General features: G+C 39.9%; 1 protein-coding gene across 1 annotated transcript in view; it reads left to right on the plus strand.

The window, feature by feature from the left end:
* The first annotated feature begins 2,579 nt into the window (after nt 1-2,579).
* Nucleotides 2,580-22,095, plus strand: part of ADAMTS3 (ADAM metallopeptidase with thrombospondin type 1 motif 3) — a 287,705-nt gene continuing 268,189 nt past the window's right edge. The window contains exons 1-2 of the mRNA XM_015138553.3: nt 2,580-3,102; nt 4,391-4,418. Of these exons, the coding sequence (XP_014994039.3) occupies nt 3,034-3,102; nt 4,391-4,418 (97 nt within the window). The 5' untranslated portion in view covers nt 2,580-3,033. The remainder of the gene's footprint in view (nt 3,103-4,390; nt 4,419-22,095) is intronic.

Below are 22,095 nucleotides of genomic sequence, written 5' to 3' on the forward strand. Positions count from 1 at the left end.
AACAGTTTGCAAAAGTAGTACTATGATACCAATTTTGGAGTTGAGAAAACTGAAGCTGAATCCTCATGAGAATCCAACCTACCTAACTTGAAGTTCATTTTGCTTTAAATGTGCTTTGTAATGGCATTTACCCATGTGTGTTCCACAGAGGATAAAGCATGAGAAAAAAGGATTCTATGGTCATATAAATAAGGAGACCAAATTGCACTGCATCTCCCCTTGAAGACTCACAATTTTTTTTTTTTTTTAGACGGAGTCTCGCTTTGTTGCCCCAGGCTGGAGTGCAGTGACACGATCTCGGCTCACTGCAACCTCCGCCTCCTGGGGTCAAGCGATTCTTCTGCCTCGGCCTCCCGAGTAGCTGGGACTACAAATTTGTTTGTTTAAACAGGTACCCTGAAGTCTGAAATAAGGACATCCATTTTGTTTCATTTACCGAAGTATTTCATAAGCTCAGTTGGCTGTCTAAGACATTTCCTTTTCATAGTAAAACATTTAATATTTATTCCAGGGAATACTTTGGGAAACTCTGCCTTACAATATATAATTGGGAGAACCCTATTAATTAGAACTCATTTAGAATTAAAAATACCTATTGTATGCTCTTAAATTGATCTTTGTCAAAGTGAGAGTCATGACTTATTGAGTTGTGAAATCAATTGAGTCCTCATCTGCAATTGGGGTTGGGGGGAAAGAATTTGCAGAAAAATATCAGGGTTGTTGCATGCAGTACAGGTAAGTACTGAATCATGAAATTTTTACTGCGTGGCCATGCAGTATGCATTTCTCTCTATGGTCATGGCCAAAAATGTCTGAAGCCGCTGCTTTCCTGAAAGTCACATGAATTGCTTGCTGTGCCAAGAGTTAAGTGATAACTAATGTCTGAATGTTGCAAAATTAACACAAAAGGGCCTACTGTAACACCATGGTTAAATACATTATTTGTTATTACCTAAAATCAGATGATTTTAGATCTCAAATATCTCATAGAGGAGAAACCAAAATAGAGGTTTAGTCTGACTTGTCAAGGTAAGACAACAGTTAGCTGGGCCTAGAACCTAGATTTCCTAATGTGTATCTCTAGTATTCTTTTACTTGTCGGTGTAAATTGACAAATTTTTAATTTATCGAATGTTTAGGGTTACTTCTTTTTAATGAGTGGGAAAACCCGGTGTAAAATTTAGCAAACACTTCTGCATAGCTAGTCAATGACAGGTTACAAAAGTGCCACAGGCTTTAATTGAAGGAAAATAGTAATTTAGAGATACTTCAGTGCTGGGGTCTAATTCTAATTCCAATTAATAACTAATTGACCTAATACCCTATTTTACTAGGTGGGACCATTTAGTTACCTAGTTTCTCATTTGTATATGTAAATGTCCTCGATATACAATTTTGAGAAGACTTAGCAGATAAAACATCAGTGAACAACAAATCTTTCCAGGCTTAAGTTAAAGGCACAACCATCACCTTACCTCTTTAGGAATAAACAATGAATCGAAGTTATAGGAAACCCTCCAAACTAACATTGCTTTTAAAAAAGAACGGGAACTATGACTTATCTTGCATCTCATAGCAAGATAAACACTAGCTCGTTTTATTGTAGGCAAGCCTCTTTAACACTCTGTCCAGTTGAAGTCTTGAAGTTCGTATCTAAATTTGTGTCTACTCACTCCTGGCTCGTGGACCGGTCAGTGGAGGTTGGAGCTATTTCCTTTTCCTCCTGTCTGCTTTCTGGAAAGCACCCACAGGTGTCTACGCCTGGGAGTTGGGCCTGGGCTAGGATTCCAGCAAACTCTCAGGTTGGTGTCATTTCCCCTCAGGAAGCGCCAGGCCACAGCAGGCAGAAATCATTTGATAACTTAATCTGGGTGTGAGGAAGAGTCGCTGAGGCCTGTGTACTCTAGTGATAAACGGAAGCATCCGGGAGATTCAAGGAAAGGACGTGGTATCTTTTAAAATTAATATAAACGAATAAAGCCTAAACAAGAGCTTATAAAGAAGGACACCCCCTCCCAAAACGTGGGAGGTAACTGGTGCCTGGAGGGGAGATCACCACGTGGTTAAGATCTGGAGGTTCCAGGGCTTCACTTCGGGGAGAATTCTCTGGCGGGGAGAACAGTGGAGGTTGGAGGAGGTGAACTGCCTACAGCCCAGGACCAGCCCTTGGACCCTCCCCCTTCCTATAATTAACTCAATGCGCGTCCCGCCAGTCGGGATCGGTGGCGCCCCTGGACCCTCCCCTCCTTTCGCCCTAGGCGGAGAAGGAGAGGCTCCAGGGTGGGAGGTCGAGCCCGGGCCACACCAGCCCCTGAGCGGTCACCAATCCTGACACGGTGCGGGGGGCGCCGGTTCGGGCCCCGCGTGACGTGGGCGCCACGGCGGGAGGGGCAGTCCGGGGAGCTCCGGACGCCTTATTAGCGCCCCGCGGGTCGCCAGCAGCCAGCAGACTGCCGCGGTGCGAGCAACAGGAGCCGGCGAGCGGCCCACTCCTCCCACCTCCTCCGCCTGCCTCCTCCTCCTCCCCTTCGCTCCTCCCGCCCCCACCTCTGCGTGTGCGGCGGAGTCGCCCTCTCCCTGCCTCTTTCTCCCGCTCCCGCTCGCTCGTCTCTCTCGCTAATACTTCCCCCTGCTGTGCTCCGGGGAACTCAAGCATTCTCCGCGCTAACCTTAGGGACCAATGGTGCTCGAAAAGCCTCGAAAAAGCTGCTTTGGGCAGAAATAGTTGGAAAGCCCCTCGTCCCTTCCCCCTCTCCCGGGCTCAGCCTGTGCCCGCTTGCAGCACCTTCTCGCTCCTGCACACTCTGTTTGGGAGGACGGGGTGAGAAGGTGAAGTGGAAAAAACTTAAGAGCAGAGGGGGCCAGTCTCAGAGCTCAAATTTCATTTTCATTGAAGCAAAGCACAGAAGATCATTTGTTTCTATTTTGCATTTTTTTCCTTTTCCTTTTTTTTTTCTTAAAGAAACTTATTTTGGGGGGGTTTGCTGTGGGCATTTGCTTTGCCCAGTAGTTGGAAAGTGAACTCGACTCGTGATGGTTCTCCTGTCACTTTGGTTGATAGCAGCCGCTCTGGTAGAGGTTAGGACTTCAGCTGATGGACAAGTAAGTGGAAAATAATAACAATAAAAAACTCAAACCCAACCTTTTCCCGAAAAGTTCCTCCCCTGTCTACCCTCCTTTCTTTCCTCCTTCTCCTCCCACCCTTCCCTGTTATCTTTCGCGTTCAGTAACGGTGTTTTGAGGGCTGGGCGCAGCGTGCGGGCTTTTGGGGGTGGAGGGTTGAGTTGCACGGGAGGTTATGACTCTCACTCCGGGAGCCCAGGCTTGTCACACCTAGGGCTTCACCAGTCTGTGACATTCGTAACAATTCCTAGTGACAAACCGCAGCCAGTTCCCATCCTCGCCGGGTCATCTGGGCTTCCCCTTTCTGGAGGGCGGTCTGGGCGCTTGAATGAAGTTCCGGACACTGGGTCCGGGATCCCAGCGCTCTGGCTGCTGCCGCCGGAGTCGGGTTCCTGGAGCTTTCTCTCCTCCGAACTGACTCACGGTTTTTTCGGGCAGCTGGAGGCGGGGGTTTCAGGAAGTCCTTGGGCCGTACAGGGAGAGATCCTGTAGACACGTGTCCTGGGAGTACCACAGCCGGGCTAGGGTTTGACAGTTGGGGAGGGGGGCTGGAGACGTTTCCTGCCCTGCGTTTTCCTGGGCAGAGGCTGCAGGCGCCGGCCGCCTTCTCCCCTCCCCCTCTGCACAACTCCTCCTCTTTTTAAAGCTAAGTTGACTGCAGCTCTGTTTCTTTTCGGCCCTGCCCCCAGCCCTTTGGAGACTCAAGGTGAAGCCCGATGCTCTCAGAAGAGTCCTTGAGAAGGCTCCGCCAGGGGAGCCGTTTGTAGTAAATTATATCAGCACTGGGCCGATGGGACTTTGGGTACAGAATTTCTCTGTTAGTTTTCGTAGCTTCTCCGGTCGGCCTGGTCTAATCGACCATAGGGTAAAAAGTAGAGAATTGTCTAGTTGATTCCTGACCTTAAATCTGATTAATCAGGCCCCCGTTAGGCTTCTTTTCGCCTGTTTAAATTCATAGACTTTTCTAATCCAGACCCAGTAGAATTTTCAGAACAGAGTATTGAGTGTGTGTATGTATTTTTGCTGGCTTCATAAGTGTTAAATTAAAATGAAAAGGGGCAAACAACTGCCTTCCCCAAATTGTTACGGAATTGTCTCATGAAACCGTCTACAAACCAAGGTGCAGGCTTTAGGCACCAATCCCAGTCTCTAGCATCTCCTGATTAGTTAGCTCTTGGAAAGCATTAATGGTAGAAATAAAACTCGCAAGGTGATAAGATGAAACCCAGTAACTGTTTCTTTTTCTTGCTTTCCCCCTCCTTTCCAGGCTGGTAATGAAGAAATGGTGCAAATAGGTAAGCTTTGTTCTCAGATGCCACTCTTAATCTTAAGTTGAAAGTAAGGGAGTGAAGTGAGCTAAGCAAAATATTGTTTCTGAAATGTTTCCCACTGGTGGTTAAAAAAAATAATCTGTAGTCCGGAAACACTTCTGTTCTTCTCTTCCTCTTTCTGGAGGAAGATCCCACTTTCCTCGGGCTAAATTATAGTGAGGTAAAAATTCTTCTGCAGTTGGGCATTTCAAGCATCAGTTTATTACTGTCTTTGTACAAGCCACTGATATGTACTTGGAAGGTGATGGAGGGGCTGGAAGATGATGTGGAGATGAATGAAATAAAATCATCAACTTCTGTAGCATTTAGGAGGAGAACATTTGAGTACAACAGGAGGCAAGAATGCTACATAGAAGAGAACAATGAAGTACGGAGGATGGAAATTTTTGTCTTACAATCTTTCCTGCTTTGGGTAAATCCTCTGATGACTTCTGTTATTCAATCTGCTTTAAAATAATTATGTCCTGATCTGAAAGATACTGTTAGGCCTTTTGCTAATATCTAAAATCCCAGTACTCTCCTGATGCTGTGGAGATTCTTACTCCCATTTTATGGGTGAGGAGACTGAGATTCAAAGAGTGTAAGTGACTTGCAACAGGTCACTCAGAAGTCCATGGTCTTTCTTGAAGCTGTTTAGAGTAATGTATTTGTTGTGAATGTGGAGACTGAAAGTCATCTGGCAAGAAGCCAGGCTACATTCAAAGTCTTTTCATACACATTTTACTTGGATTACTTTAAAAGATAATTTTTCTTTTTGGCAGAGTATTAGTCTCTGTAAATTCTGTATTTGTCAGGTGATATTGTAAAGCCGTCTTTTAGAAGAAGAGTTTTTATTACTGCTGCTGCAAACGTAGTTACAAGTCATTGGCCGTTTATTAAATGCCAGGCACAGGGTTGTTGTTTCATGTACATTATGTCAACTGATTCCCACAGCCACACCATGAGGTGGGGATACTGTTGTGCCTATGTTAGAGATGAGGAAAATGAAAATGAAGCTTGAGAAGTTGCACAGCTACCTGTTATAGTACACAGTGTGGAGATCCACACTTGTTAACTAAGAAACCCAAGAGCTAGGCCCAGAGATATGTGTATGTAGCCTGTAATATATGAGCATATATCAAAATGCTCCTTCCTACTCAGTGCTTAGCATTCATCATTGGATATATTTCCCTAGCTTAGGCTTCTATGGCAAGAGCAGAACAGTGGGGAGGAAAGGCACTGAGAACTGCACTAAAAATACAGTGTTTATGAATAGATACTTGTCATTTGTGGTTGGTAACATTCAGCCATCAATCCTTATCTTTTTAGAGAATGTTTTTTAACAAACTCTTAAGTAGAGAGAAGAAAGTTGTCTTATTTTTAATTACTTAAACATTTGATTACTTACATGTCCCAACTTTTCAAAAGCAAATTAAAAAGATGTCTTAAGATCACCCATTCCACCAAAAAATTTCATAAAATATATAGCTTTGATTAACATTTTAAGATAGAATTAGGATGTTCTCATACAAGAGGCCCTGGATTGAACCAAAGTTTGGTTCAGTTGTTTTGCTAAAGTAAATTACTATAGTAGCCCTTTCAAAGGGAAGAAAATAGTACAGGTGTGCTTAAATTTGGCAGAAGAGAGATAAATCAGTATGAAAGAGAGGAGGCAGAGCCCTGTTAGGTTATAGTGCTGGGGATTTACTTGTTCCCATATTCATCTGTTTTATGGGATTTCTCTCTTTTATTATTACCATTCTTATTTATCATTTTCAAGTTGAATGAAGAGAAGAACAGATTGAAAAAATTAGATTTTGGCCCACAGGTCTTGTGATAGCAAAAGTATAACTATCATTTCACTTTGGTTTATGTATAATATGTAAGAAAATCTTATGTACAGTAATTAGTTTTACTCACCTGTCCCCTATGTGTAAAGGCACTGCTAACCTAGAGATTTGGTAAAATGCACTCCTGAAAACATTCCTTTTTTTTGTTTTCTATTAACTGATTTAGAAGTAGTTTTATATAACCACCTGGGGACATGTTATTTGATCAAAGATACATTAGGAAAGACAAATAATGTTTGTAGATTTTATTTATTTATTTTATTGCTCAACAAATTGGCTAGAAAAACATTGCTTGGCCCCGAATAATTTCTAAAGAATTTAATGTCTCAGGAAGGGTTAAATATAAGTCAGTAGTAAACCACAAGTTGAGAAACTAAATTTTAAAAATACGTTCTATTGAAATGTAATATAGATGTAGGAGAGTACATATAAGTTTCCTTTGCCGATTTTTCACCAAGTGAATGCTCCTGTGCAGTCAGCAGCTGGATCAATAAGTTGAACATTACCGGCACCGCTGTATGTCCCTCATGCCAACTGCCAAGCTTTCTCCTGTTGTGAAAGGTGACTGCTCTCCTGACATCTAACAGGATAAATTGATTGTGTCAGTTTTTCATGCTCTTTATAACTAGAGTCACAGGATATGTACATCTTGGTATTTAACTTAGACGGTCAGTTTTCAAAAATGTAGCTTATATGCTTCAACCCTCTAGACTAGGAAGGCTTTTATTTAGGTAAGGAGAAGGCAGTTTGTGATGGGGACAGGTTAGAATACGTATAGCTATGTCACCAATCTAGTGTCTCATGCACGATATTGCCTCTTTCCTTTTCTCTTCAGCCAGTGGAAAAATACCTTCTTGGTATGTGGGAAAGTAGGATTTGCCCTACAAAAAATGGGTAAATAGGTTTTGAACCCTGACCTAGTTGTGTCCCTCTTTGCCAACCAGATAGGAACTGCCTCTCTAATCACCTACCTATACCCATACATACATATATATCTATGTGTTTGAGTATGTTTCTGTGTATGTGTGTAAGTATGTTTCATGAGATCATTGACATACTTTTAGGGATATCAGGGAGCACTGTCATTTCTGACTCAGAGTATGGCCTTCATAGGATGCCTGAGGTAATCGTGGGAAACTGGTGTGGCTGGTCCAATTGGGTAAGGAGGCTTGCTCAATGACACATGTGGTTTAGGAAACAATCATAGTTCTGTAGAAATTGGAAAATCTGAAAAAGAACTCTCTCAGTCCTTTCGTTTCATAAGCCGACACTGAGATTGCTTGAGTATCATTTGAGGAAAAAGCATTGTGATCCTTTAGTGTTAAGCTGTCTTCTCTTTCCTGACCCCAGTTGGAATTGGGGCATATCTTCCCTCTCCTGATTCCTCTTGGAATTGGGGCATCTGTCCTATTTCTGTTCCCCAGTTGCAAATTCCATTACATCCCAATCTTAAAAAAATAAAGTTGCTAATTGTGTTCTCTCAGGTATCTAGTTTACTAAGAGATAATTTTTCACCATTTTCAGGTTTTGGTTTGTAAGGTTTAGTGTGAGTCACTTACCTAGTTATTGACCAGTAAGCATTGTCACTAGATTAACCCTCATGAAAGCAAAGACTTTGTTTTGATGCCAGTTGTATCTCTAGTACATAAAATAGTGCTTGGTACCTTGTGGGTCCTCAAATATTGGTTATTCAATGGATAGATCTAGCAAGCAGGATATTATTATATTAAGGTTTATTTGTGTTCTGAATTTCCTTATTTTGTGCCTTTCTCCAGGCTGAATTGGTTCCTAAGAAAATGAAGATGGTGACAATGGCTATACAATTAATTATTCAATGTTATCAAGGCCTCATGGAACTCCTCTTCCACCCTACAAAGTGCAGGGACCTAGGCCTATCATTATTTTATGCTTTTCTGTTTGTACTCAATAAGTATTTGGTAAATTGAATTGAATTCTATGTGTAGTTTTGGAATGCCAACTAATTTTTTTTTTTTTTTTTTTTTTTTTACTATAGCCTACTTGGGATCATTTGCCCTATTGCTGGCATCAGGAAAGATAAGCTAAGCTAAGATTAAAATCTGTCAATCCAATTTGCCAGTAGCAGTACTAGAAAGTGTGGTGAAGGAGGTTTAAGGGGATCCTTCATAAAATGTAGGTGAGAGCCCCAGAACTTGCTTACGGAGTAAAAACAAATTCACATGATACATTTTGACAAATGGCTTTTGAACAAGTCTGTATGATCTGAACTCATACTAGCAACTTAGGAAAGCATTGATTTTTAAAATTTCACTTTAGAATTAATTCTGTCTGCTTTTTGATATTTGAAGATGATTTTTAAATATTTGGTTATGCAATCTGAAAGATGCAGTGAATTCATAATTTTTCTAACTCTCAAGTACCCAATGAATATGAATAATTATACAAATGTTTTTGTAATTTTATTAGTACTACAAGAAGACTCATCTACATCATGCAGTACAATTTGAGAGTTGTATATTCCTTAAAATGCATAGTGGAGCATGGGAAGTTTCCTAGCATAGCAACCTCTGTTCCCACATATTATTTATACCTCCTAATTTTCCAAAGAAGTTTACATGACTTTGCTGACTAACTGTAAATCCCTAGGAGAAATTTTGTGGTAAAACGTCAGTCTCTTGTTTAGGAAAATGATTGCCACAAATTCAGCATGATGAATCTTCATGGAATTTAGAACAAATTGTGAGCAGCATGAAACAGTATATCTTGCTCTTGAAATGATTGATAAAACAAAAATAGCTATTAGGAAACTTGTAGCAAGAAAAAAAGGATTAAATATATGATTCCTCAGATACTGTGGTCTTAGATATTAAATCACATTTCCAACAATTTTTCTTAATATTTAGTAAGTATATTTGTATATTAGATATGCAAACCAAAACAATGATTGATGGCATTATTCATGAGTTCCAGTTCTCGTTCCTTTACATGTAAAATCCTCTCTTTTACATGTAAGTTCATTTTTTTGTTTCTGTTTTCTTTGAGACAGGGTCTCGCTCTGTAACAGAGACTGGAGTGCAGTGGTGCAATCATGGCTCACTGCAGCCTTGATCTCCCTAGCTCAGGCTATCCTCCTGCCTCAGCCTCCCGAGTAGCTAGGACTACACTGGCCCCATTTCTTTTTTTTTTTTTTTTTTTTGAGACAGAGTCTCACTCTGTCTCTCAGGCCGGAGTTCAGTGGCACGATGTCGGCTCACTGCAACCTCTGCCTTCTGGGTTCAAGCAGTTCTCTGCCTCAGCCTCCCGAGTAACTGGGACTAAAGGTGTGTGCTACCATGCCTGGCTAATTTTTGTATTTTTAGTAGAGATGGAGTTTCATCATCTTTTCCAGCTGGTCCTGAACTCCTGACCTCATGATCCACCCGCCTCAGCCTCCCAAAGTGCTGGGATTACAGGCGTGAGCCACCGTGTCCAGCTCTGGCCCCATTTCTTAATCTAAAATCTAAATCTATATATACAGGAGAGGACCTATGAATATTCGTATTTCCTCTATCAAGTGGTCAGGAGCACAGACACTTTGACTGTGTAGTTTAAAATCCCAACTCCACCACTTTCTAGCTGGTAACCTTAACCTCTCAAAGTGTTACTTTCTTGGGTATAACAGGCATAATACTACATTTTAGAAAAAAATTTAATTTTAATTTTAAGTTCCATTGTATATGTGCAGGACGTGCAGGTTAGTTACATAGGTAAACGTGTGTCATGGTGGTTTGCTGCACCTATCAACCTATCACCTAGGTATTAAGCCCAGCATGTCCTAGCTATTTTTCCTAGGGTTCTCTTCTCCTCCACCCCACACCGCAATGGGCCCCAGCGTGTGTTGCTGCCCACCCTGTGTACATGTGTTCTCATTGTTCAGCTCCCACTTATGAGTGAGAACATGTGGTGCTTGGTTTTCTGTCCCTGAATTAGTTTGCCGAGGATAATGGCTTCCAGCTCCATCCATGTTCCTGCATTGGACATGATCTTGTTCCTTTTTATGGCTGCATAGTATTCCATGGTGTATATATACCACATTTTCTTTATCCAGTCTATCAGTGATTGGCATATGGGTTGATTTCATGTCTTTATTATTGTGAATAGTGCTGCAATGAACATTTTTGCTGTGTAGAAACTCTTTAGTTTAATTGGATCCCATTTGTCAATTTTTGCTTTTGTTGAAATTGCTTTTGGCAATTTCATCATGAAATCTTTGCCCATGCCTATGTCCTGAATGATATTGCCTAGATTTTCTTTTAGGGTTTTTATAGTTTATAGTTTTTTGTGATAGTTTTGGGTTTCACATTTAAGTGTTTAATCCATCTCGAGTTAATTTTTAAATAACATGTAAGGAAGGGGTCCGGTTTCAATTTTCTGCATATGACTAGCCAGGTCTCCCAACACCACTTATTAAATAAGGAGTCCTTTCCCCATTGCTTGTTTTTGTCAGATTTGTTGAAAATCAAATGGTTGTAGATGTGCAATGTTATTTCTGAGTTCTCTGTTCTGTTCCACTGGCTCGTGTGTATGTTTTTGTATCAGTAACGTGCTGTTTGGGTTATTGTAGCCTGGTAGTATAGTTTGAAGTCAGGTAGTTTGATGCCTCCAGCTTTGTTCTTTTTGTTTAGGACTGTCTTGGCTATACGAGCTCTTTTTTGGTTCCATATGAATTTTAAAATAGTTTTTTAAAATTCTGTGAATAATGACAATGGTAGTTTAATGGGAATAGCATTTAATCCATAAATTACTTTGCCATAGTCTCATGAAAATACTACTATTTACTTCATAGCATTCATAAAATGCTGGTACATTGTAAACAAGATAGAATCACAACTATTGTTATTAGTGTGTCTTTGACTTGTGCTGTTTCTTTTGTAAACTTTTACTCAAAGAGAGGTACTTCATTCTAATCCCTACATTTTAGATAGGTCTGCCTATCACCATGAATTTCCAGGAACTTTAATTTCCTGTGCCATGGACTTGTAACAAACTATCCTGCCAGTCAGCTCACCATGTGACAGCTCTTTGAGAGTTCTGTTTTCATGTATTATCTTCATGTTTGTATCTCAATGTAGTATTGTTTAATTAATTGTAATATAGCAGTAGAGAGAGGGAGTTGAGAAATGAATGGTGCAAAACCAGTTACTCCATATGGATTCCATGCCAACTCTATTTTATGTTTACCAGATACAATTCTTTTACTTCTTACACCTTATTTTGCTGGAATTGCCTTCATTCCATTTTGCTAAAAGAAATCATGTAGAAGTCATGAGTCCTTTGGATGCAAATGACAGGAACCCAGTTCACACAGGTTAAGGAAAACAAAATTGATGAGGTTTCAAAGTCAGGTATAGTTGGATCTAGAGTTTAAATAATACCGTCATGGAATCTCTCTCTTTCTCTTATTCCCTCTTTCTCTTTTTCCTTGTGTCTTTCTCATTTTTCCTCTGTATTGGTTTTATTTCTCTTTCAGGGTAGGATTGGTTCACCTCCCCCTACACCTCCCACAAGTTGTGGCAAAGACTGTTGCTGTCATCTCCAGGCTATCATTCTACCTTTCACCCCAGAAGACAGACACCTCTTTTTTGACAGGTCCAGTACATTTCCTGGTAGAGATTTTATTGGCTACTTGATTTAGTCATAAGCTTGAATCATTCACTGTGGTCAGGGGATGCAGTACTTTGATTCACCTAGATTGGGGCATTTTACCCCTGATTTAAAAGGAGTGTGACTGGAGTGTGACATGGTTAACCTGAAGTGAAATCGGTGTGCAGCTAAATAAAAAGAGGGATGCATGCTGAAGAGTCACACATCATACAGTAATACCTCAAATACAATAGCTTTCCAGCACATTGATGGGAGATAGTGGCTGTGGCAGGCAGAATAATGGCATGCCAAAAATGTCTGTGCCTGAATCCTTGAAACCTGCGAGTATGTTATGTTACATGCCAAAGGGAAATTAAGTTTGCAGATGGAATTAAGGTTGACAATCAAATGACCTTAAAATAGGGAGATTATCCTGGATTATCAGAGTAGGAGTCTTTATAAATGGAAGAGGGAGGCAAAAGAGAGAGAACCAGAGAGGTGGCAGCAGGAGGACTTAGTCCCCTGTTGCTGGTTCTGAGGATGGAGGAAGGGGGACCATAAGCCAGGTGATGCCGGTGGCCTCCAAAAGCTGGAAAAAGCAGGGAAACAGATTCTCTCTTACAGCTTCCAAAAAAAATGCAGCCCTGCTGATGATTTTAGCTCAGTGGCCTAGTAGACTGTCCCAGTTTCTCCTACTTTTTGACAAAAGTATGAGCCAGGCTATTTTAGATTTGGAAAATGTAATTATCGCAAGTAAAGTTTCAGTGAAAACCTTTAACAATGCTGTCCACATTTCTTATTTATTTTATTTTTCCCAGCCTTTGCTCTTGGAGACAAATGTTAATTTTTATAGCTTCAAATTCTATACTCAATATTAATCTTTCAAAGTTCTATCTAGCAAAAATTATAATTTTTAGAGTGCCTAACATTGCTCCGAGTCTGTAAAATTCTTAATGATGCTAAATAAGCAGAGGTGCTTATTTAAAAACTGAGATTGGAATGTTAAAATTTTGGCATTTGGGCTTCACTTAAAAACAAAATCTTTTTAACTTATTTTGTTATTAATTATTTGGTCATTTTAAGATGTAGCAAATAAAATTCTTGGATATCTTTCTTCAAAGCGTGCTTTTTCTTTTTTTGTAATATGTTCTCTTACCTGATTTCATGTTCTAGTACACTAAAGAATGTGTTGTTCTTTCCTAAATGGCTTTTTTGAACATAAATATTGTGCAATTGCAACAAATATTTATTAAAAAGCCAGATTTCTAAAAATTAGAAGAATTTAAGTACACAACTATTCGTTCGTTCTTAATAATGAATAAAAAAGCAATCACCTTTAGTTTTCAGATAGCTTCATAAAAATATTATACTATGAAAATAGATTTGCAATTAAAATAAAAGACACACCAAAGAGGGCGTCGACCTTGTGGTGATAAGAGCCTAGAGGGTTTGAAGTGAGGAGAAAAGAATTTGACTGTGTTCAGAATTTCAGCATGTGTCACAATTAATTTTTAATTGCTTTTGAGAGAAGATGTGTCCCCTTCCCCTTAAGTGTTTATAGCTTTGCTGAGCCCTTTGGCATTTGGCGTCCTCTTTAATGTCCATCCTTCACCCTGCTTGCATCTTTCCTGGAGCAGCTGGCTCCCATCATTTCTGATGAAAGTCATTCTCTTACTCTTGGCTCAGGATTTGGAAATGTTGTTGTTGGAGCTGCTTCTTTAGCTGATCTTGAAAATGCTTATTCGATTTCATTCTTGAGGCCAGATTATTGCATACTGAGAATTTATACCTGATAAAATAAATTGCCCGTGTGAACTGCCTCTTCATAGTAGATAACCAGCCACTTTTTGGGAGAGAATTCCAGTTTTTTAGATTGGGTAATGGGGCATGGATTGTTACAGCCAGATTGGATTTTAGGCCCTCTGTTGATGTGGAATTTAAGGTCCTTCTAACTGTATCACATCAGGCTGGATGGGATTATAGGGGAGAGAGGTCTAGGTACTAGGTACTAGGACTTGGAAAGAATCTGAAACGGACTTTCTTTTTCTATAGCTGTAGCTAAGAGGTGATGATGGTGATGATAACAGCTCACTTTTCATTTATTAAAGTTTTGTTAGATGGGCCAGGTCCTTTGTATACTTCACCTGATTTGGTTTCCATTATTGTTTCTGTTTTTAAGGTAGCCTCTGTGAGCCTTAATTTTCAGAATTTGCTTGTAAGATGGCAAAGAGTGCATCAGTCAGGAACTAGAATTCAAATGCAATGCTTTCTGACTCCAGAACTTTAGTGCTCAACCATCATACCCAAATCTCTTCCTTGCTTCGGAACTGTAAGCCATATTGCATCAATCACAAGCATTTCAATATTCTATGTGCCTGGGGTAGCTTTGGTATTAATTAGACCCTTAAAAATTTGTGTGACATATGAGAGATTTATACTGAAGTTGCTTAAGGTCTTTGCAACGTTGACTGTACTACTGAAGACTTTTGTTCTTTTACAGTTCTATAGTGTGGCCTTTGCAATGTATTGGGGACATCTGGTATCCCCTAGGGGATATTTGTGTCTTATTCTGCTACATACTTAGAAGGAAACTAAGATGTCTGTTTCAAGCTGTAGCATATCTGGCTGAACATGTAAAGGAGTTAAGATGATCCTAGAGCATGGGCCACTGTGTCTGTCATACAGTGCACCTTACCAGCCCCCACACAGAGCAATCTCTGAAACTCCACTTCCAGACAGAGCCATCGGTTAGACCGACCGACTTCCCTTCCTTCCTTCCTTCCTTCCTTCCTTCCTTCCTTCCTTCCTTCCTTCCTTCCTTCCTTCCTTCCTTCCTTCCTGTAATGTACACTAAGGCTATGTGTTAGTCTGTTCTCATACTGCTCTTAGGTTGGTGCAAAAGTAATTGCGGGTTTTGCCATTGATGTAAAGAATTACCTGAGACTGGGTAATTTATGAAGAAAAGAGGTTTAATTGAATCACAATTCCACAGGTATACAGGAGGCATGCCAGGGGAGACCTCAGGAAACTTACAATCATTGTGGAAGGGTGAAGGGGAAGCAAGCACATCTTCATGTGGCACTTGGAGAGAGGGACCTAAGGAGAAAGTGCTACACACCTTTAAACAACCATATCTCATGAGAACTCATTCACTGTCACGAGAATAGCAAAAGGGAGGTCCATCCCCGTGATTCAATCACCCCTACCAGGCTTCTCTAACATGTGGAGATTATAATTTGACATGAGATTTCAGTGGGGACACAGATCCAAACCATATCAAGCATTTGAACACAGTTAAGGTATTATACTTCTGCCCCAAAGAGCTTATAGTTTCTGAAAGGATGAAACATAAGCATATAACTCTTCTCCCACAGGGATTTTTAAAAAACTTTTGTACAGACATTGCTTTTGTTAAATGACTTGACAGGGAGTACTGTGGAAGCTCAGGCCAGGAGGTCTGTACTCTGTGGATAAGTTGCCAGGAAGGTTTCTTGGAAAAGATAGGGTTTGAGATAGGCCTTGGGGGCCCAATTCAGTTTGCCTTGGTGGAGAGAAAACAGTGGTCCTCTACTGTAGTGATGCTGCAGAGTGGGGCTGTGAGGGTAGGCATGCTTAAGCCAGGTCTTGTGAGCACATTAGACAGAATGTTTCAGTAGGCTAATATGAGAGATGAAATTGAAAAGAAATAAGGGGCAGAGTGCAGAGGGCTTTAAAATACAAAACCTACATTTTTATTTGGGTTAAGTTACTTAGTCTCTGATTTTCTGTTTTCTACTTTATACAGATTTTGTGAATCTTTATCTTTTATCCTAAAGTAATGGTGAGCTATTGAGCCTAGTTAGATGGAATAACATAGTGACATTAATTGCCAGCATTTATTGAATATTTACTATGTGCCAGACAGTGTTGTAAGCACTGTGAATTGATTAGCTCGTTTAAATTTTACAACAAGCCTATGAAGTTAATACTATTACCTGTAATCTACAGATAAGAACTAATGTAGTGACCCAAATCACTAAGGTAGTAAGTGGTAGAACCTAGGTATTTTCAATCTGGACCTTTAAAATAATTTTCCTGACAGCAATTTAGACACTATTTTGGTATAATTTATATAACATTTAGTAGTGAGAAATTCTGTGTGGGGAATTTGGACTTGGTAGTTACAGCTTTTCAGTGTGAGGTGATGAGATCTTAAAAGCGATTAGAAGAAAATGGGTTAGTTTGAGAGAAATTGCTAAAGAAAAAGCAGTAGGACTTGAATGATGTCATATGGGGGAAAGTTATAAGACATGTATAAAATAGCTCTCTAGCCTGATTTGGGAGAATCAGCACTTCATGAACAGAAATAGCGAAGTCAGGAGGGCAAGCTAAATAGGTGAACATTCAGTTTGGTTTAGATATATTAAGGATGAAGAGAGAGTAAGACAAGTTATTCTCAATAGAGAACAGAGCCGTTCATGTTATAGTTTAAGGGAACTTTTCTTTTAACCTATATTTATTGAGGGTTTACTATGTGCAGAGTATCATGCTAAAACACAGATATGTGTAAAGGGATAATGATTAAAGTTTGGAAACCACTAGGAAAATCTAACATGGTTGACATTAACATAGAAAGTAAAAAATGTTTAAGTATATTGAAACAACGAACATCGCCTCCTTTAAAGCTTTTGATGTAGGTTGTGCATATTAACTGCATATGTCTGCACAAATTTATATGCATATCACAAATACACTCATGCACATATATACAAAAATGTGGTTATTTTACACAGTACAAGGAGGAAGAAGGCATTACATTAAACTCTAGAGTGAGGAATTTAGATAAAAGAGAATTCTTTGACAAGAAATTTTTTTTACGTTATAATTAGGCTGCCAGTGGAGATGTGACAACAGTTTTTCTTGGGGGTAGTTGAAGTTACTGAGGAGATCCTGAATAAAAAATACCCTTCTTGCTTGCCTAGCTTCTGAACAAGTTGAGAAATAGAAAAACTGAAGACGTAGGTAAAAAGAAAGTATCTTTTACAGCAAAGGCTGAAGTGGAGAATGAGGCTCCCACTTTTGACAGGCAAGTGCACTGGCTACCAATACTCCACCCTGTACTTGTCAGGCCTCATCAGTCCAGAGCAGGGCTGCCCCTGGCTAAGGAGAACATGTACCCCTTATCAGGCTCATTCCCAGGAAGCAGAATGAGGAGGAGGTGCTGAGGTTTGCAAATTTCTTATGCTTCCCAGACTTCCCAACCACATAATTCACTCTTCTTCACCAGGGAAGGGTGAGTGAAGGGATAGAGAGAAGCCTGGAGTACTCAGAGAAAAACCTTCCTTTCCAGAGAGCAGGAGCAGGTTAAAGGCTCTCTACCACTAACTTGAGAAAAAATAATCCCATCTACTTGAGATGCCTGAACTGTAAGAAAGAGCAGGGATTAGGGACCCTGACTTTTGGCTCTTTTAAATTTTTGACCTGTATAGTTAAAATTCTATGAATATCCAAAGAGATTGCAGAGTGGGGGCTAATTTCCTGCTGCCTGCTCCTAAGAATGCGGGGCTCTGCGTCTGCCTTACAGGAGGTCTGTTTTAATGATTAGATCCATTTCTTGTTTTTGGTAGCTTAAAAGGTAAGACCTGGATACTAAGAAATGTTTGGTTTATAGGGCAGCAGGAACCGTGAGAAATATACACAAGCTTTGCAAGCAAAATTCTGGCTTTAGAGGTACATGGCTGGTGCAGTTTGCCATCATTAATGGCTTGGTGATAAAATGACTATTTAGCCAAAAGAAGATGCATGCTAATTTCACATACCCCTTCTGGCTCAAACTGCTCTCTTTCGTTCACTCATTTCTTCATTTCTTCATTCATGGATGTTTATTGAGTAACTTCAAGTTCTTTTTTAGGCAGTGGGGAAATGAGGTGAAGAGAACAGATAAAATCTCCTGCCTTCATGAAGTATATATGCTGGTAGATATAAAAATATATTAATAAACATATAAGTAAAATTTATAGGATGTCAGATGGTGACAAGATTTATGGAGAAAGATAAAACACAGAAGGGGACAGAGGGTAAGATGGTTGCTAGTGGTCAGGAAAGACTTCACCGAGAGGGTCACTTTTAAGCAAAGGTCTGAAGCAATTGAGAGAGTAAGCCAGGCAGCTGAGAGGAAGATCCTTTGGCAGAGGAATCAGCAAGTACAAAAACTTTGAGATGTGAGAATCTCCAGCTTCAAGCCCTGGGACTTTGTGAGCCATTTTACTTTGAGTGGGATGGGTTTGAGGAGAAGAGTGATAAGATGTGACACTTTAATTATTCTGACTCTATTTTGAGGATAATCCATTAAGGGGAAGAGCAGAAGCAAGGAGAACAGTTTAGAAGCACATTCAAAATTGAGATGATGTTGGCTCGGACTACAGTAGTAGCCAGGAGGTGGTGAGGAGTGGTCAGAATCTGGATGTATATGGAAGCTAGGATCAACAAAATTGGTAAAAGATTGAGTTTGTAGTACATGAAGGGTTAAGGATGGTTTTAATCAAATTTTTGCTCTGAGTAACTGAAAGTATAGAGTTGCTACTTACTGACATGGGAAAGGAGGAGCAGATATGAGAGCAGGAAGATTGGGAGTTTACGTTTGGAAATGATAAGTTGAGATGCCTTGTGAATATCTACATTGTAGGACTCCATAGCAATTGGATTTACTAGAGAAGAACTCACAGCTAAAACTGGGGCTAGAGATACACAGTTGTGAAGGCATCCAGTCTTAAGATAGGAGGAGCTCACCAGCTCCAGAGGGCAGACACAGAAGAGAAGAGTCCATGGATCAGGTCTTGTGACATTTTATTGTTTCCAGGCCATGGAAACACTGGGACACCGGTAAAGGAGCATGAGAAGGTGAGACCAGTGAGATAATGAGAGAATGATGACCTGGAAGCTAAATAAAGAAAATATTTTGAGAAGGAAAGAGAAATAAACTGGGTCAGGTGCTCCTGACATGAAAAGTAAAAAGATCAATTCTTGGCCATTGACTTCAGCAACATGTGATCACTCGTGACTCCAAAAGAAGCTGATTGGAATGTGTTCAAGAAGGAGGAAGAATGGAAAGAGTGGAATTGGAGACACCTAATAGAGTCAATGTTCTGAAGCTTTTTGCCCTCAAGGGGAGTGAAAAAATTACCTAGAGGGAGGGATGTCATCCAAAATATTTTTTTGTCAAAGATGGGAGATAGGATGTCAGCTTCTTTATCTGTTGGTGGGAATGGTCTAGTTATGTGGGGAAACTTGATGTAGGGAAACTTGATGTGGGGAAACTTGATGAGGAAAGAGAGAGAGGACATTGCTGAAAAGGCAGTTGTTCTTGAAAAGGCAAGAAGGGCTAGAATGTTGTGCACTAGTAGAGGGTTTACTCTTAGATGAGATGACAGACAATTCATCCATAGTACTAGGAGGGAGATGGACTATATGTGCACTGATAGCAGTGGGTTGTGGCTAAATCACTGCATTGGGTCATGTTTGAGTAATAAGCTACTAGTAATAGAATTTATAGTCCTCTGTGCCTGTGGAACTTACGGCCCACAAAAACCTTCACATACCTATTACTGTGGCCCCTCCGCCACCTCATCTAACAATTTTATAGTTTCTAACTTTAAAGATGAACTACAACATTATTTTAATGAGTGGCTAACTTACACTTAAATTAGTAATAGCTGATATTTATTGAATCTTCTACATGATCTTATGTAAAACTCTCACCAAACCTATGAAGTTGGAACTGTCACTAACTTCCAGTTAGCAGTTGAGGGAACAGAGCCTAAGAGAAAATAAAGAACTTGCTGAAGATCACAAGTGGACCCAACTTATTGCTTTCTGACTCTGCAGTTCATTCAATAACCATAGGCTTTCCTGCTTTGTGAAAGTACTTGGGCCTGTAAAATGTGAAAATTATGAATGCAGTAAATGAACCTTGGATATAATTTGGTTTACTTCTGTGATTGTAATCTGAAATTAAAATGCTTTGATTGCTTTGAGCTTCTGCCCCTCCTCCCAGTTTCTCCTTCCAAAACCTAGAATTTAAGAGTCTTTTACAGAAATTTTTGATGCTACGCTAGAGGAAAAATTGGTTGACTGGCTGCAGGTGGGTAGAACATTGTAATTCTTGTGGTAGTTCTCTTTTATAAATCAGCTCTTAAATTAGAATTTGACAGCAAGATGCTCCATCTATTCAGAAGTGAATGAGAGCATAGGAGCATGGTCTTCAGAGTCAAAATGATGAGAATTGGAATTTTCCTTTGATTCTTTGCTTGTATGTGTCAAGCCTTCTAGGTCTGCTTTCTCATTTATAAAGTAGAGGTAATAGGATTTACCTACTATGATTGTTGTATTAGAGATGATATATTCTCAAACACAAATCATAGAGCTTGGAGCTTTTTCTGCTAATAAATGGCAGGTGACTGGGTAGTTCCTTTGTCAGTTCCATTAACTACCACCCAGGAGATGGTAATCCAGAGGGTTGCCAATCGTATCTTTTTCCTCGTTACCTTAATTCCCAATAGAAAAATGACTCATTCAAGCATTTAATTTAAGAAATGTTTAGGGAGGCTGAGGTGGGCAATTCACCTGAGGTCAGGAGTTCGAGACCAGCCTGACCCACACGGAGAAACCCCATCTCTACTTACACACACACACACACACACACACACAAACACACACACACACACAATTAGCCTGACTTGGTGGCGCATGCCTATAATCCCAGATACTTGGGAAGGCTGAGGCAGGAGAATTGCTTGAACCTAGGAGGTGGAGGTTGCGGTGAGCTGAGATCGCACTATTGCACTCCAGCCTGGGCAACAAGAGCAAAAACTCCGTCTCAAAAAAAAAAAAAAAAAAAAAAGAAAGAAAGAAATGTTTATTATGCGTACTTTTTAGGAATGATTTATTATTTAGCATTAGAGAAAATAAAGCTTTATAGAAACATACCATTCTTATTTTGAATAAAAATTTAGAACATATTACCTGACAGTGGAAAAATGGAACATACATGTAGGATGTATGGCTTACTGTATGTATAAGCCGCTGAGTATCCTGTTGGGTATGGAGAAGCCTCCCTGCATTTTTCTAAATGTTCTTGTTCTCTAGTCACTTAATCCAGGCATCAGTACAATATACTGATTTAGACTTTGGTTGTGTGAATTCCCTTCAGTGGAATTGGGAAATCCGTACACTGAAATTAAGCACTGCTTCCTCTTTCCCTTGAAACAGTCAACAGATGGTTAGAGAAAAAGCTATCACTGAGATTATTGGGACAGCCAGACACTCATGGGCCTGGATAATGTGTCTTGTAAGTCAGTGTGTGTAGCAGCTTAGATAGGGCCAATGTTCTTTGGTTACCTGTATTACTAACTTAATATGCATCAAACAAATCCAACTGACAAGACACCCTGACACATAAAAAATCTTGTATGATGATATTGGGAGTACCAAGTTGAGTGGGGAGTTCTTTATCTTTAAGACATTTATAGTTAATTTGGGCTAGATTTTGTCAGTACACATACAAGAGCTTGATTCATCTCCTTACTTTAGAAACTTTCCACCCTGTCACTCTGCACCCGTGACACTTGTGCTCATTCTCTTAAATTTTGAGTTGTTTTTTCTCTCTAAACTAGAGTTTATAAAAGTATTCACCACGGAGGAAGACCAAATCTTCCTCACAACCTTCTTGGAAGACCAAGTCTGTGTTTCTGCTGGTGCCTAGTCTAGTTCAGCAGGGATTGCACTGTCTGGCCACCAGTTTTGCAATCAGGCTTCACTTGACTCATAATACAGTCCTGACTACTTCTTTGGCTAGTAAATATTTACAAGTGTTTCTTGCTGTATTCATTTAATAAAATGAGATAGTTCTTTTAAATACATTGGTAATTTTAAGAGGCATAATTATAACAAACATACACAGAAAGAATTAACATGTTGCACAAGTAAACACCTTTATTTGTCTTCTGGTATTTCACATATTGCCTGAGGTTTTTAAAAAGCAGGAAAATAATGAAAACAGTGATTCTGCAAGAATACTTTATGAGCATAAGATGTGGGTTCCTTTACAGATCTCATGCTCTAAATACATTATTGGATGACAAAACTTGTGATTTCCATAGGTGAGGAGTTTTGTGAATCATATCATTTTTTAGGGCACTCTAACACACTATAGGATTAGCGTAAGGCTAGAAGTG

This window comes from Macaca mulatta, chromosome 5 (genome assembly GCF_049350105.2).
Source record: "Macaca mulatta isolate MMU2019108-1 chromosome 5, T2T-MMU8v2.0, whole genome shotgun sequence".
NCBI classification, from domain to species: domain Eukaryota; kingdom Metazoa; phylum Chordata; class Mammalia; order Primates; family Cercopithecidae; genus Macaca; species Macaca mulatta.